The sequence below is a fragment of the Hippoglossus hippoglossus genome, chromosome 10 (genome assembly GCF_009819705.1).
Source record: "Hippoglossus hippoglossus isolate fHipHip1 chromosome 10, fHipHip1.pri, whole genome shotgun sequence".
NCBI lineage: Eukaryota > Metazoa > Chordata > Actinopteri > Pleuronectiformes > Pleuronectidae > Hippoglossus > Hippoglossus hippoglossus.
Window position 1 is genome coordinate 21,230,217 of NC_047160.1, and position 17,318 is coordinate 21,247,534.

The 17,318-nt window shown below is 41.0% G+C and overlaps 1 protein-coding gene across 2 annotated transcripts in view; it reads right to left on the reverse strand.

The window, feature by feature from the left end:
* Nucleotides 1–17,318, reverse strand: part of slit3 (slit homolog 3 (Drosophila)) — a 232,874-nt gene that overhangs the window by 204,021 nt on the left and 11,535 nt on the right. For both annotated transcript variants that reach the window (XM_034597271.1, XM_034597270.1), the window contains exons 2-3: nt 9,242–9,313; nt 3,336–3,407 (exon numbers count right to left, since the gene is read on the reverse strand). Coding sequence is in view for 1 of the 2 variants with exons in the window: in XM_034597270.1 (XP_034453161.1) it covers nt 3,336–3,407; nt 9,242–9,313 (144 nt within the window). In the remaining variant the exon portion in view is untranslated. The remainder of the gene's footprint in view (nt 1–3,335; nt 3,408–9,241; nt 9,314–17,318) is intronic.

Genomic DNA, 17,318 nt, shown 5'->3' on the forward strand with positions numbered 1-17,318 from the left:
ATGTGTGTATGTGTGTGTGTGTAGAACGAGGGTGGGGTCTGCAACAGCAGAGATAGATGAGGACAGTGTGAGGAGAGGGAGTGAAAGTGTTATCAAGCTACCACAGCATTTGGCTGAGAAACGAGGCGTGCGAGGGGAAAAAGAAAAGCAAAGGAGGGCCCGGGGGTCACGGGGTCACAGCGTAGAGTCTGCGCTGGAGAAGACACAGACACCAACCTTTAAACCGCTGAGATAATGATAATAAGACCATGACTCCTGTGTGCACCAATGGAAAGAGAGTTGCAGTCCAAAAGGAGATATCCACCATTTGAAATAATTGACCCCTGCTCCGAGAAAATAACTGCTGGTACTAAAGTAAAGCCCATGACCACCTACTATTACAGTTATGAGTCACTTTAAGACGTTCACTCACAAAACCGTTATGACTTTTAAGAGAAGAATCCTTTGTGTGTTTTCATATAATAATGACGAGTTTTTTCTGCTTGGAACCTTTGAGATATTACAAACCCACAAGTCTATGGACACTATATTTTTAAATTTGGAAAAATTGTGTCTATTCGGCAGAATACGAGTAAAGTCCGGCAGAAATGGTTTGGAGACTAAAGGGAACTGGTGTCACTGGATTACTGCCAGTGACAAAAATATAAAATAATATAACAACTATAAAAAAGTAATAATAATATAAACCTATACAACCACCTATTTCAGACCACCTCTGAGTCATTTTTTGTTTCTTTCAAATTAGAAAGAAGATGAATGAGCCAAACACATGACCTTATAATTCATGTTTTAACACAAATGAATGTCCTCAACATGTTTTTCACATTGTGACTCCATAAATCACACAGACTCAGCACCAGGACCTCTCACCCCTCACCTTTCACCCTGATCGGCACAACATCAGAGTCACCGTCACTATATTTTGTGTTGTTTTCTTCCAAAACAGAAAAAGCAAAGTTTAGTTTTATGTCCAACTGACTCTAATTAAAGTGTATTGTTTCATCTCTACACTGTGTTATGCATTTACTTTTTATATGCAGTTTTATAAACATGTTAGAGCTGCACAAAGCTGTATTTTAAAATGAAACCATCTCCTGTGCAAGTTTTGACACAACTATTTTACCACCTAACCTCTCCCTCCCTCCCTCCACCTCTGACCCTCATGACACACCACCTTAAAGAGCCTTTTAACATTAAAGCAGCCCATCACCTCACACTTTCACTATCAGATGTGTGATCTCCATTTAGAGTCAAGATACACATGTTGCTGCCACTCAACATCTCTCAGGTTTCTACCCAGTGTCAGTGAAGTTTCCCGTCACCTGAACTAACAGCTTTTATCTTTCTGCCTGCTACTCTACTGTAGGTCTGCTTTCAGACATGCACTGAACTCTGAGCATTTTCCTGGGGCTGTATGGGAGAATGCAAATGTGCAAGTCAGCTGTTGCTGACATTTTGCAGAGATTTTCCTGCCAGGTGCCTGGTTAAATGTCCGCAAAATGTCAGAGTGAGAATACAGCAGGAAAATTCACAGGGAGCGAGTGGGCGTGTTGATGATGTTTCAAACAGGAGATGGACAAAAAACTGAAAAAAACTAAAATAATACAAATATCTCAGGATTGAAAAGAGAAGCCATTCACGTAGAAGAAGCAGATGAAGACGTCAACTTGGAAACACAGAGATTCAAGAGCTTTTGGTGATAAGAACCGACGCATGAGTCGTTGTAAAAAAGAGGTGATTTCCGCAGCAGAGTTTATAACATGTCCTGCCTCCTGCTGCTCTGACCAGCCACCACCCCTTGGCTCTGGACATTTTCCTGCTGCTGTTAATGGTCAAAAGGGATTTTTTTTTCAATAAGATCTCCACATTAGTATGGTGTCCTATGAGAAGGAAACGGTTTCAGATTTGAGATTTGAGAAAACAACTGAACAAAACTCATCACTTTTAGAGTCGCACAGCAGCAACATAGATCTTTAGGTTACTACAACTGAATTCGTGAAACTGTGGAAAGACGAGAGGAAAATTAAAAACTCTCGTGTGGTGAGAGAGTTGACGGACTGACATAATCTGACAGACATATCACTGAGGAAATATTCAGCCCCAGTCCTTAACACAACAATGTCAATTCAACACTGCTACAGGAGCCAAGTCCCGAGTTAGGAAATGCTGCTGTCGTCAGTTGAAGACCTCCAATATGGCAGCCAGAAGGTGTTTCATCACCTGAAAGGAGTCTATAAAAACCTCTCTGAGATTTTTTAGGAAAGAACATCCAACCCACCATCCCAGAAGCATCCTGAAAAACAGACGGAGACTCTTGCTTTGTAGTTGCTGTCGGCTGCGTTCCTGTTCTTTCTCCTGATAACTCATATTAGTGTCAGTACTTCTAAGTATTCCCCATTGAGAGTTTGCTTAGTTGCGAGTCAGTAATTCATCTCAGAGAATATGAAGCTGTGGAGCAGCAGCAAACCGCAGCTCTGCTCTGCTCACATTTTAGAGAATATGATTAAGATTTTGCTCACGAGTGATTAATAATTTCACCGCCCGATCATCAGCTATTAATCAGAGTGTTAATTTGTATGACCTGTGCAATTCAGGGATTAATTGACGAAGCAGCAAATATCACTGCAATAACTAATGTCCACGTCTTAGCTATGTTTACTAAGTGCTTCAGCTACTGGAGCTGATACAAAGTCCTATTCGTGGACTCTCTCCACAACATATTTGCAAGTTGCCACCAGTGAGTCCAGGGACAAGTCCTATATGGACGAGTGTTAAGCCAAGATTTGCATAGAAACTCTTTTCAGGTTTCGTGCTGACTGATGGTCACTATAGTAACCGCATAAGTGGACACGCTCGTTGCAGTCACTAGTCAGCCTGCGCTCACCGACTCTCCTGAGTCGTGGTCATTCCTCCGACAGAGTCATAAACATGCAGGTGTGTGTGTGTGAGAAGTGTTGTGTTGTGCCCTCACACCTCGATTCTACTGACTCGAGCCTCCGTGTGAACTGACGACACACACTCACAAACGTAACAAGGCGATATCTATGGGAGATTCCAAGTTAGTGTGTGAATTGGATAGACTCAGGTATCATCTCGGTCCACTCTGTGTGTATATGCTTTACAAAACGGAAGGAAGACGAAAGTGTGTGTGCATTTGGTAAAAAACAGTAAAGAGTAGTAGGAAGTGTGTGTAGGCAGACATGTTATGTGTTATTTTGCAGTCAGATGGGTTTTTCTTTTCAAATGCATAAAATACCCAAAGTTTGCATCAGCTGTTAAATTTGCACTGGACGTCTCTCACTCACACAGACAGTCGTGTGAGATGATTTACTTACAGCCTCTCCAGCAGCCTGAGGTCTTGAAAGGCTCCTCTCTCGACGACGGTGATTTGGTTGTCCTCCAGATGACTAAAGTGACAGACACAAAAAAGACAGAAAGAAAAGCAAATCCAGGATTAATTCAAAGACAAAAACTTGAATGGCACTCGGTAGAGGACGTGCACCTCCGCCAACAGTCCCCTTCAATTAAATCAAGACGCAACAAATGGCAAAGATTCATAGATATCATTCCCCTCAATATGTCCAATTGTTTTCAGCCATGTAGATCCGTGAATCACTGCCTGGTAAAATCAGTGAAAATGTCAAAAAACGTCAATTTTGAAATATTACAGAAAGGGAAAATAAATTCCTGGATCCGTCCCTTTGTCCAGATGGGAATAAAAAAATGATGGGTTCTTTCTTGGGCCCATGATTGGCTGACAAACAAACAAGCAATCTAACAAACAAACCACCGGACAGGGGCAGAAACACAACCTTAGTGGTGCTGGTGATAAATCTGAGTCAGGACAAGGTAGAAATCATTTGTTTAAAATGTCACAGTTAAAATATCACATTGAGGGACAACCATGTCGTTGGGAATATCTTCCCACAGCCAGTTTCCCCAGTTGACCTGCAGGTTCTCACCAGAGGAAGAAACACCAGATAAATCTTGTTTTCTGGCCGATGCAAACAGCGAAATTAGCTGCTTGCCAGAAACAGACATTTCAAACATGAAGAGAGACACTTGCACTTTTTAAGAATGGTTGTATAAACAACTAATCAGTGTGCTGAACAAATGAATGTGGCGTGAAGCTAAAGTTTAAGACAAGCAGAGTTTCACAAATGTCCCAGTGCAGCCAGCCAAAACAAACAATTCACCACCCATTCCTCTTCCACCCCTCGATGGATACCGTCTCCATTTCTCTCCTGCCTTTCCAGTGGAGATCCCAATGTAACGTATATTCCTCTCGTTCCCTTTCGGCTCTCTCTCTCTGTGTGCTGTAATGTTTTTGGGGCAACCTAAGGTTTTCCAGATGGGGCAGAGAATGGGAGAGAGAACATCTCAGCAGATATGTGTTTATACTTTCTGTCTGAGGATGTTAAGAGTGACATCTCCGGAGAGGGAGGAGGAGATCGATGGAAGAGAGAGGCTGATGTGAGAGGAGGAGGCGGATAGAGAGAGAGAGAGAGAGAGAGAGAGAGAGAGAGAGAGAGAGAGAGAGAGAGAGAGAGAGAGAGAGATGCAAAAATTAAGAATCCCAGAATGACAGGATGGATTGAGTGAGAGAGAAAAAAGAAAGACGGAGCCAAATATGACTAAAGGAGACGTATCAGATAGAAGACACTGTCTGGCCTGCTATGCTGAGTCTGAATTGTTTTGGCATGAGCTTAATTCCTTTAGATATTCTTTCAAAAAAAATGTTTAGACATGGAGCTGAATTACAGCCATTAATTCATGGTCTGTCATACCTCTTTACACAAACACACACACACATACACACAAACAATCTGTTGGACAAAACATAAACTTGGCCGAAAGATTACAGCCTCAAACACAAACACACACAAACATATTCATGGATAAACCCTCTTATAGGCACAAGCAAAGATGCACGCACACTTTTAATGATCTTAATTCAAAGAGGCATTTACCAGTTTTTATTTAAAAGAAATTAAAACTGGTGAAAACATGTCAATGAAGCAAAACTTCTTTGTAAACTTCAAACCATTAGATATGCAGGACAACTATTCCGTAGTATAACCACTTCTTATTTTGTTTACTTCCCTACTAATTACTCTGGTGAACAATGAGAAGCTAATTTGCATTTTTCTTTCCATTTTTCCCTTCTGTTTGTATTAACAAGAAGCAGGAAATATTATAACTTGGTGCATAATTACAGGAGAAAATTAGCTTTTCTCTTTCAAAAATCACCAACAATATTTAGAGAAACATTGTTAGAAATGGAATTAATCAACAGTATACTTGATCCACAAAAACAAACACAGTTATGCTCTGGTAGCAAGCAAACCCAAACACACATAACCACTCAACATGTGCTCAGCCCTGACTCCAGCCCATCAGTCATAATTCACAGTCCAGCCAGCATTAATCCATCATGTTTATTCCAGCTTAGCTGCATTTTCTCCATCCCGATAGAAAAAGCTAAATCAGGACATGACTCTGAGTTACTATCAGAGTTTATTTGTCCAAATGAGGGATTAACCACATGCTGGCGTATGAAAAGTTTCAAAAGGAGGAGGGAATCATAAGCCAAACACATGGTGTTGGGGGCCGGGGCAGGCATATTGTTCAGATGAGGTACTGTTTTTTTTATTGGGGTGTATCAGGCATTAGTCATCAGCAGAGATGGAGAAAAGAGGGAGAACATACTGATTTCATGTGTGTGGGGCCTGGTGTGTCTAATAACTCCTCCGTTCAACCGTATAAGCAAGTCTTAGCAACCATTATAAAAAGCACAATGATGTCATGCTACCTTGTGGCAAACTCCGCTCTTCTCTCTGAAGGAAACGAGGGAATCCTTCAGGGAACGTTAACGTCACTTGTTTACGCACAACGGGTGAAACCACAGATATTCTCCCCGGCCAAATGTTCAATATCAAGCAGGAGTTTTCACCTAGATCGAAAATTTGTTTGGAATTACTCAATTTCTCCACAATCTGGAAGACATCTTGCAAGGTAGGGCTGCCAAAGATATTATGGTACAGTAAGTGCTGCACATGCAGGATCAGGCAGAGATGAGCTGAGATTACAGCGCAAAGATCTGACCCCTCACACTCACATCAATCAGACTGCTGAACGGATTGTGAATGAAAAGATGTTTAATCAGATTGCAGCAGGTTGAGATGTTGAGGTGAGGTTAGGATTCTAAATTTAAGAATCTACAATACCAACAAATTAGCAATGTTATCATTGTTTTCTATGATTATTAGATGTATAACCATAGCAGTTGAAAGTACAATTGATATTGAATTATTTATTTATTCCCTTTTCCCTGCACGTGTCTTCCCTTATTCCTATTTTTAAAACAATTTCTGTATATCTGGAAAGGAGATGTATGTTTTTGTAAATCAAAGGGTGTCTTGTAATCCTAAAAAGAGATGGGTCAAATGCATTGTGACACAGAAATATAAATAAATATGCATGTAAGATATGATATAATTATGTTATTGTAAGTTATCGTTTTGGTTGAGAGGTTGAATGTATGCCAGTTCACCATGGCAGCCATGACTTTGAAGAGGAGTAATTATGAATAAGGTGGTATTCACATGAATGGATGGATGGATAATTTGGGAATAATTACAAGCTTGTATGTGGGCATAGGCGTCAGGCAAAGCTTTTTTTTTTGCAGCTATTGGCTTTTCCTGGAAAGTAGATAGATGCATTTAACTACATGCTAACTTTTCCCATGGGAGGTATTGTGGGGGGGGGTTAAGTAACCAGGAGAAGATCGAGACACTTGCCTGAGAGTGTGAGAAAAAGAGCGTCAGAATAAGAGCTGGAGAGAGAGAAGAGGGGGGTGGATAAAGTAACAGTTAGGGTCAAGGCTACACTGCTTTTGTTCATCAGTTGATAACCACAGCATGTGTGTGTGTGTGTGTGTGTGTGTGTGTGTGTGTGTGTGTGTGTGTGTGTGTGTGTGTGTGTGTGTGTGTGTGTGAGTGTGTGTGTGTGTGGTTGAGTGTGTACTTTCTCAGACTCCTCTCTTTCCCAAGCCATCTCCTTCTCATTTCTTTAACAGATTTGGAGTGGGGAAATGTCACAGCAGTTTATCACCGACCACATGAAACAGACTGCCGGCCCACCACACACAAACACACTCTCACTCACACACACAGCCTCTTTTCTGGTCCTTGTCATCCTGTCTTAAGTACACAGGATGCACTTAAACGTCTCCTGGTCTAATTCCTTGTTGTGCTGAAATACACACGCATTGATTAAACATGAAACATTCACTAAACGTAAATTCACCACGGTCCTCACAAGTATATAGCTGATGTTAAACAAATACACCAACACACGCAAACACACACACATGCATAAACGTACGTCCACTCCTTCAGTGTAGTTTGTGATGGGAGTGTATTTTTATCTGCCCGGTCTGGTTAAAACAGAATGAGGAGGGACGCTGCATGCAGCCAACAGTGATTATAGTTATTACAGGCCTCACTCACACACACACACACACACACACACACACACATGCACACACACAGACACACAGATTTGAGCCACTTCAGTTAGAAGAGCTGCAGAGCCCTTGAAGTCATTAGGACAGCTGAGAGGACAAGAGGAGTCATGCTCCACAGAGTGCAGCCGTTTAAATATGATGAGTGTGACAAGCTGGAGAAACACTAGTGATGACTTTTCAGATGATTGGCGTTTTCTTTTAGAAAAGGCACAAAAGTGTAAAATATAGAAGGTCCATGATAAAAATGTCCAATGAGAAGTTTATGGTCACCTGCAAGTTTAGACTGCAGTTAATGAACCAAACTCTGAGGGTAGTTTCAACTTGAGATTGACCTGTCAGTCGGAATCACTGCATCACGTTAGTTCAGGTTGGACACTTTGTGGTAAGTACGTACAGAAGGAACATTTACATTGAGCAAAAAAGCATTCAATGTAAATATGTGGTGGCCCGGGACACATTTTTCTGTCCAAACCTGTCTGAGCCCAAGAGAGAACTTACTGAATCGGACCCCAACCCAACATGCCTGTGTCTAATTTTCTCTCTGTGGTGTTTCCCTAAATTGCAAAACATGAAAAAATTCTGCACAATCCAACTATTGTTCAGCAACTCATGGGAGACAATAGTGAACTCAACTTTTTCACCAGCTTCGGATCATCTGCATATCATCATAGACCCCCACCAGTCTCACATCTTGTTGTTATGTTGCTTGTTTAACCAATGGGGGTCTCGCTGCTTGTTACTGGCACCTCAGCTCATGATAAGTCTATTATTTAACCTCGTAAATATTCAGTAATTACGACATTCGACTCCTCGGATAAGAACTGAAGTCCCTCATTAGGATGGGAAACTGTATTTTATAGAGACGTGTTTCCCCTATAGCCATATACAGGCCCATTAGGTAAATATAGCATTTGTGTAATTACTCCAGCATGGAAGCCTTTTTGTTAATGGGACTCCTTGCAAAGCAGCAAATACAAGTCACAACAAGGCAAAATAGAGGAGAATAGGCACATAAAAGACCTGGTAGACCCTTGTTCCAACCAACCTCATACCTATCGACAAAATAAGCTGTTTGTCAGCGCTGTATACGTATGCCATCTAAGTCAAAGAGCAACTTTTCAGATTTCTCAACTCTGTGGCAAACTCGGTGGTTTGGACGACTAAAACTTGCTTAAGTTGAGGACAGACTGATTTAGTGAACAACAACAAAATGTTTATTTTCAGCAGAGGATGGGACACAAATCTTGATCTCCAGAATTTGGGAACACACCATCAATTACCACGCAAGACTTTTTCCAACAACATGAGTGGGTTTTCTCTTCCTCAATTCATTGACTGCATTGAATAGCACGATAGAAAGTGATCACAAAGACATGAGGGTGTCTAAGGTAATTACCTGTTTACCTTTTTATTAGGGCATTTGATGAAAGCCATTTGAAGCCATCAAAAAGTTGGAAGAGCAGTTTTAGTTATGTAAATTGTTTCTGTTAGAAACAATCAGCCCAAACAAATCAGATATAAATGTTTGTTTTTAAGTGGGACAAACAAGTATTCTAACAAAATATGTTTCCCATGTGTTATAGACAAAAAAGCTTTATATGACAATAAAACAGTTTTTACTGAAACACAACTGATTTGATGTAAACTTGTTGAACTACTTTGACATTTGACACCACAAAATGTTGAAATTAACAAATAAAGAATCAAACTTACAGAATCCTAAGGTTCTTGAGGCCAGAGAAGTCCACTTTGGTGATTCTGGTGATGTTGTTTCTGTTCAGATCCCTACACAAAGAGACACAGAGGTTAGAGGTCAAGTTGAATTCAACTGTATCAACTTGATACAACACAATTTATTACAAATGCATATATTGTCTTTATAAAAATGATAAAAAAGCAAATAAACATTTCCGGGCACCCACTTATTGCGTGTTTGTGTCTGCATGTTTGTGTCTGCATGTGTGTGTCTGTGTGTGTTCTCGCTCGGTCAAATTGTTGAATGTGGCAGTCGGACAAAGCGTGAGAATGCCCCTCAGCAAATGAGCCCACACACACTTACACACAAACACAAATAAACACACACCCAAAACATACTAATACTCCCACTGCACAGGCACCATGATATTTTGTGCATACACACACACACACACACACACCTCCTTCTGCTGTGATTTATTGAGAAGCAAAGTTTCCAACTAAAAAAAGTGTGATGAAATTATTTTCTCTTTCCATCATCAGAGTTTAAAAGCTTATCGTGTTTCCTGGCTGTCATTCAATCTGTTTTAACTATGAGCGCACAATGTATACATACTGCAATATGAACTGACTGCCTGAGTGTGTATAGACTGGTTCCCTTTATACAGCCATGCTGTTTATTGAAACGCTGTCGCACTGGAGGAATTAGGGCAAGGAAAAAAAAAAAAAAACACACACACACACACACACAAGAGAACACAGACAAACAACCGACACAATTTTCTCTCTTATTTCACACACAAACTCTCCATAAGCTTTCACTTGCCCTCGCTCGCTCACAGACACACTCACACATACACATAAACAGAGTCTGGTTTTGCCAAGGCAGCCTGCGTGTGTTTTTCATAATACACCTAAACATTTATAAATCTGATTTAAGACCATATTAGGTTTCAAAAGGCTTCCACAAGCTGCCATGGCAAGGACCACTAATAAGAGCCATACCCTGGCCTGAGACAGGGAGGGCTGGTGCAGGCGAGGGCAGAGCCTCCCAAAGCCCAGAATGTGGTGCACAGTCCACCAGGGGTCCATGAAAGAGCTCAAGGATTAATGAATGGTTACGATAGCTCCACTGATACAATGGGAGGTAACATAAAATAATCAAAGACATGATGAGACAACAGCAACTGAGTAATGTTGAAGACAATATTTTTGGGGGTCACTTGTCGAGTAGTGTACTGAGTGACAGACTCATGGATTCCTCTGGTCCTTTAAGGATCATTTTAGCATCATCAAGCTCATTGTTTTGGTTTAGCAGCTCGTAACTTTATTGTTTTGGTTCCCTCTCCTCAGCCGTATATCCAGACAAGCCAGGCAACAAAAAAGGCTGGCAAAGTTAGCGACTACCTGGTGAAGAGTGAAGCATTGAGCAGCTAAAGAGGTAGACATTTCCCTCAGAAGCTGGATGAGACCAAAACAGAGCTAAAAGAAGTGTGAATAGTTGGATTTACACTCAGGGGGAGAGCTTAACACTATTGTTGTCCTGTGTCTGTGAGTTATGTGTTCAACAACATGAAAACACTTAAAAATCACAAAGAGAAGTCCTTCATTCATCTTTCTCGTCCATTCAAGAGACCAGATGGGTTTTCGACAGCGAGTCACTTCAGCATCATCCAAACTAGATGCTGCTGGTTCTTGTCACAGGTTTTCAGTGTGTGTGTGTGTGATTGTGAAACAGTTTGACGAGCCTTCCAGGATGTGATGAAAATCTCAATACAGCATTGACTTAACATTTTCATCTTGAGGAAAGAGGTGCTTCCATGTTTTTTTCCCCGCTTGTTGATGTATGATTTCATGTTTACATTTACTTTAGTGACTCTGCAGCAGCATCCAATCTGAGCATTTCTGTTCCCCATCACTCGACCTCTATCCATCCTCTCCTCCCTGTTACCCCTCTGTTATCTGTCACTTCTTATCTTTTCACATTTGGCAACAATCTCTCAGCTTTTCTTTTTTCCCCCTCCCTCCATTAATCTATCTTCAATCTCTCCTTTCCCCAGTCACTGCTCTTTAATGTCAATCTGTCAGTCCTTCACAGCCAGCATCAACCTGAGTTCCCAGCCTTCCTCTCAACTTTTTCTTTCTAATCTCCCCTCTTTCACTGTCTCCCCTTCTCTCAATCTCTCATGTCTTATCTTTCACTGTTTCACAGTTGACTAAACACTTTTTCTTTGCTTTCCTCTGTTTTTTTTCTCCCCGTCTAATCGCTCCTCTTTTATCTCAATCTTTCACTCTTTTTACAGTCGGCTATATTTTTCCTTCCCCTCTCTTTTTTCTCCCCCCTGCTTTTCTAATCTCTCCATCCTTATCTCCATCTTTCTCTTGTTCACAGTGGAAACTTCTGCTCTCACCAGGGAAACCGCTCTGTGGTCAAACAAACAGTGAGGACACAGGGCCAGGTGGAGAGCGACGACATCGCCCCCATCTAAAATCATGACCTAAAATCCGAACAAAGTCAGTGCCGCTGAATAGGATTGAATGTTACTAGCTGTAATAACGAAAGGTAGAAATTCTCAAGATAAAAATCACATGCTATACTAATATAACAGGAGCTGATACACCAACTCTCACCACTGTAAAAGTAGAGGCGTTCCAGTTGCCCTGTACTGCTACTGGCAAGTATCATTTTAGTGCAGCTAGAGCTTCCTAAAACATCAGCAGTTTGGTAATATTTCATGATTCCAACAATCAAAACAGCGTCTTAAACCGTATGCAGGTCTTAATTTGCTATTTTTGTTCTTTTTCAGTTACAACAATCAAACTAGAAAATAAAAGAAGCTCTCTGTTTTTCAGATCTTGAGCCACAACAACGACAGTAATCATCACTTCATACAAGTCACAAGTTGTCATCGGTATCGGTCAATACGCAAAGTGCAGTCATTGGTATCAGGAAGAGAAAAGTGCTATCAGAACATCTCTACCTCAAAGCAGTAAGAGTTTATGCATGAGATATTATGAGATGAGAACAGATGCTTGTCTGGAAGGTGCGTGCTCTTTGTGGGAACTGTTGGGCTTCGCTATAATTTTTAAAGGCCTTAAAGTGCCTAAAATGTCTGAAATGATTTGCTGCAATACAAATCGAATTGAATTGAATAGAAAGGCCTTGTGATGCAAAATTAGAGCTAATGGAGGATATGAATGATGTGGGGCAGACTGTTTTATGCACCTGGTCTGCTGAAGCTCCAGATCCACCCCGCCCAGCAGTAAAGTTTCACTCAGCTTTAAATTTAACTGACCAGCTGGCAGTCAGACAACTAACGAGAGGCTTTAGCACTAAAGCCTTCACCAGTGTTTGTTTCCATCGCAGGCAGGAGAGAGGCGCATGTGTGTTTGCTACAGAGGGATAAGACAAGAATGCAAACAGCAGGTGTTCAGGGAATTAATATACCATACAACAAACACACACACAGCTCCCCAACACATCTCATCCCAGACCACTGAAACCAGTGAACCCTATAGTCTGGCTGCCTTGGGCCAACAAGCTAACTGACAACACACACACACACACACACACACACACACACACACACACACACACACACACACACACACACACACACACACACACACACACACACACACACACACACACACACACACACACACACTCTGTAGGTAAAGGTATGTGGCCAAAAACTGAGAACACAGATAAATGTGTCTCCTGTGACCAATTGGGTTTGGATTTCACTTCCCCCTGGAGTGTATGCAAATAATCAAGTACGTCATTTGTGTAAAAATATATTTGATTCATTGTAAAATTGCGGCAGATCAGAGGACATCAGCTGAGTAGGCGGTCCTTCATGTGTGGCCCAGGACGAATTTGTGTTCACACAGCGAAACAATTTGGAGGTGGTCTGAGTGATTGGATCTCAAGATGCATCTTGGATGCATTTGGGTGCGTTCAGACCTGAACTTAGTGCTGACCCCTTATGATCAGATCACTCAGGGTGCATGTGAATACCAGGTCTGAATGGGGTCAAAGACTTAAGAGCTCAATGAATGAGAAGTTGGACTTGACCCTTGAGTAAACCATGACCCATTAATGAAAAAAACATGAATCAAAATGTTTGGTAAGTCAGGTCACATGCCGGTCAATTGTGTTTCTCTTCCTCTACTCGCGCAGCTATCTCCATCAGTCTGGTTGGTACGTTTTCTTGACCTTTGCCCTCTGTTCTCCTCTATCTGGGACAACAATGAGGAATAACGATTAAGTACTGCAAACTGTTTCCTCTCTTTGTTCTGGCTCTGTCTATCTGTCTCTGACACGGCGACATTTCCTCTTTTCACTTTTTCTCTCACTCCATCGGTGCGCTGCATCCTTATCTCTCTATCCCTCCATCCTTTCCCTTTCATCCCCTGTTGTTCTCCGCCTCACGCCTCGTTTCCGAATGCGTTCGCTTCCTGTGCTAATCTCCTGTTATTTTCCACAACGGTCTTGTACCTCTTCACTTTTTCATTCCTCCTTTCTTGCTCTCCATACTTCTCTCTCTTTCTCTCTCTTTCCCTCTCTCTCTCTTAGATAGGTATGCTCAATTTCGCTCTCTAAATCTCCCAGTTACGCAAGGAATCCTAATTGCCTTCTTCCTTTTCCTCTACAGATCTACTGTGTCAGTCACCGTAGCACTGGGCCAAGCATCAAGCTGCTTCAAACTTAGCCTTGGGTATTGCTGCACTTCAAATGTTTGAATATGACATTTAGCACAAACCTTTCACACAACCTCAATCACAGTAATGTAATCTCACTTGATATTAACAATGAAGGGCAAAAGTAATGTTAGAGTAAAACTTTTTGATCAATCAGGACTGAGAGCAGCTTATTGCAGCCAAACCAGTGAGAAAAGTATAGTTTTGTTGCTAAATACATATGAACGGTTAGAATATATTCTTAACTGTGCATGGTTGAATAAAGGAGATGGCCTTTAAAGTCTGAATTCACCATACATAAGAGATAAAGCTGCACAATTCACCCTCATAGAAATGCAATCTCTATTCAGAGCCATTTGTCATAGTGGTGTCATTTCTAAATGACAAAGATTCAGCCACATTTCATTGGGGACATCAGCCACATTTAACATGTGCTCCTACTTTCTCCCTCGGCAAATTGCAATGCAGCAGAACAGCAGGGTAAGAAAATGACTAAATGAATAAAGAGAAACCGACTGATGATCCAATCGTGGTTTACAATTGTCTATTGCCGTCTACCGCCAAGAAAAATACTTGTTCTAAGGGTGTGTACCGAAAACTGACATTTATTATTTGTTGGGAGTTGTTGATTGCAAGCTAAAAACAGAAGCCCTGCATTTCAGTTGTCCAAAGATGATGTGCCAGCACCATCATATTTTTTGTGCCATAAACGTTTACAATAAAGAAAACCATGAGAAAAGAATTGTAATCTCAATTCCAAGAACTATGATTCTCATTTTATCCAGAATAGTGCTGCCCTAACAAGAGCTCGACCAAATTTACTGTCAAAAATGATAAAATGATTCAACTTGAGGAAGATATTCATGCTTCAACAAAGGTTTTGTAAATCTACTTCATAAACCGATGGAGGCGAGAAGGAAAATGAGCTCTGAGTTGAGTAAAAGCTTGAGGTGAACACACACGTAGACTACCACACACATTCAGTGAGTGTGTAAAGGATGTCTCTTAATATCTGCATGTTCAGAGATAAGAGAAATGGTCGAGGTAACAATGTCACTCAAACAGCAAGCTCTGTGGAGCTGTGCTGTGTTTCTGTTGCAACAACTAGTGTTGCTATAGAAACTAAATGTTCAAATGGAGCTAACAGCTGGATCGTGGCACAGCAGAAATATTAAACATTAATGTATGTGCGTGTCTTGAATGTATAAAGTTTTATTATTTAAACACTCGAATGTACGGCCTCTATAAATAATTGTGTAACATGTACATCATACATTTTAAAGGTGGAACGATGTAATGCTGGAAAACATTACAAAGAATGACAGTTACAATCCCTGTCTCTGTTTGCGCACCATATATTGTCTACAAGAGTTTACATGAGTCTTCAAGTTTTGGAAAATTTGGGAGGTTTGTGGAACATTTGTTCTCCTGAGCAACCGTTTACTGCTGTTTTGGATTTCTGTCATCGTGACACTAATAGCTAGTGAACTCGCTGCTATTACAAATCTGCTCTCTGGGATACACAGCAATCATCACTGGGAGATTTTGTCGTTCACATCACACACAGACACACACACGGCCTGTGAACACAAGAACAAGCGAATAGAGGCACACTAACACAAGAGGTCCAGGGTTGAACCTACAGACCTTTGAGGACACCAGGGTCATGCTCTTTAAAATTGTACATGACAGGATATTGAAAGGCTCATACCAGTACTTTGTAGATATTATTAGTTATTTTACGGCCCTATTACATAAAAGAATTCAGTGTATCACCATCAGGTTTATGTAGTAAAAGCTTAAAATACCAGAGTGCATACCTCCAACAAGGCCCAGCAGTCCCCTTATCAAACCATATTTAGGAATTGTATATGTCAATATCATGTCAAATAAATGCCTTCTATCGCAGTGTTATAGAAAATGATTAGAATCATTCCTGAATCCACACCTTAATCCAGCTCCACACCAAAATCGATTGTTTTTTTACTTCTCCCATATCCCATCCTTCACCTAAATGTCTTGAAAACCCATTGAGTGTTTTTTGCATAAACAATGACATTTTTACAAATAACAACAAGCAGGCAAAGGCACATGAAGAGAGCTTTGCAAACATCAGTGTGTTTTACAACCATTTACAAACAACTGGTTCTTTTATGTGTTTACTGGGTTTGTCTCTCTCTGTAGCTCAGATGGTCTCTTCCTCAACCAGGGTTTGTGTCTGCTTCATTTCTCAAGTCTTTTTGTTTCTTCATGCGTCACGATCATCGTCATCAATCACTGTTGGTTTCTCAAGCTTCTACATGTTTCCAATTATCAAGCTTCATATTACTGAGGCTTCAATATCGGTCAGCAGCAGGATTTACAATGCAAATGGAGAATGAAGGGAAACTGTTTTGCTCTTGTGATGAGTTTGCTGTTGCGACAACCGACACACTGACCCCACTGTTGGAGATGGTTTCTTGTGTAGGCTCTGCGTTCTTCCCTGAAACATTCTGACACTTGACATTTAACATTTTATCTGGCCGGTGTTGCTCACCCCACATTTGTCTCTGTGGGTTGAAAAAATCTCTCTCCGTTTGTACAAATAAGGTGCCGGCTTGTTGGAGACATCTGCAATGTCTAGAATGCTAACAAATGCGAAAAGAAACTAAACAAAGGGAGGAAGAAACTTCATTCCCAAAAATAGAGATAAAAGGAAAGAGGAGAAGCGCAACGAAGAGGAGGAGCAGAGACACTGATGATAAAGGAGATATTAGACTGTAGCAGACTAAAGGACACTCATTTTCACTTCATGCAAAGGAATTATGTGCAAAACAGGTCCCTCCATCTCATCTGCACTTAAATACTTGTCTTTAACTTAAGCTCCGTCTTTCCAACTCACTTTTTGCTCTTTCTTACCCTTTGTAGATCTGTTTCTCTATTTTACCGTCTATATTTCAGCTTTAAATCCATCTTCATCCCCTTATATCTTCTCAAGCCCCTTTCACAACTGATCGGGTTTTGTGAAAATCAGGAGGAGTAATGTGTCTTCTCTCTTCGTATTGCTTTGTTTTCTGTCTGTCATAATTTATTCCTCTCGCCTCCGTAGGTTCTATTCAACGTTAATGCAACTCAACCTCAGGAAATTCATAGTTTGGTGTTGCTGTTAACCACGCAGGCTTGACCACATTAGGGAGTCGCCTGCAGGCATAGCTTGGCTGAAAATTGGACTGAAAACAGCCAATTATGGTGAAAGTCACACTTTCATATTGCACACACATACTGTATGCACTGCCAAATGCACAAAAATAAACATAAATATGTATCACGGAGGGGTGTGCAGAGAAACACACAGAGAAAAAGTCCCAGCAGAGTGGATATAATGTGTTGCTTTGGTGACAGTGGTCTAACA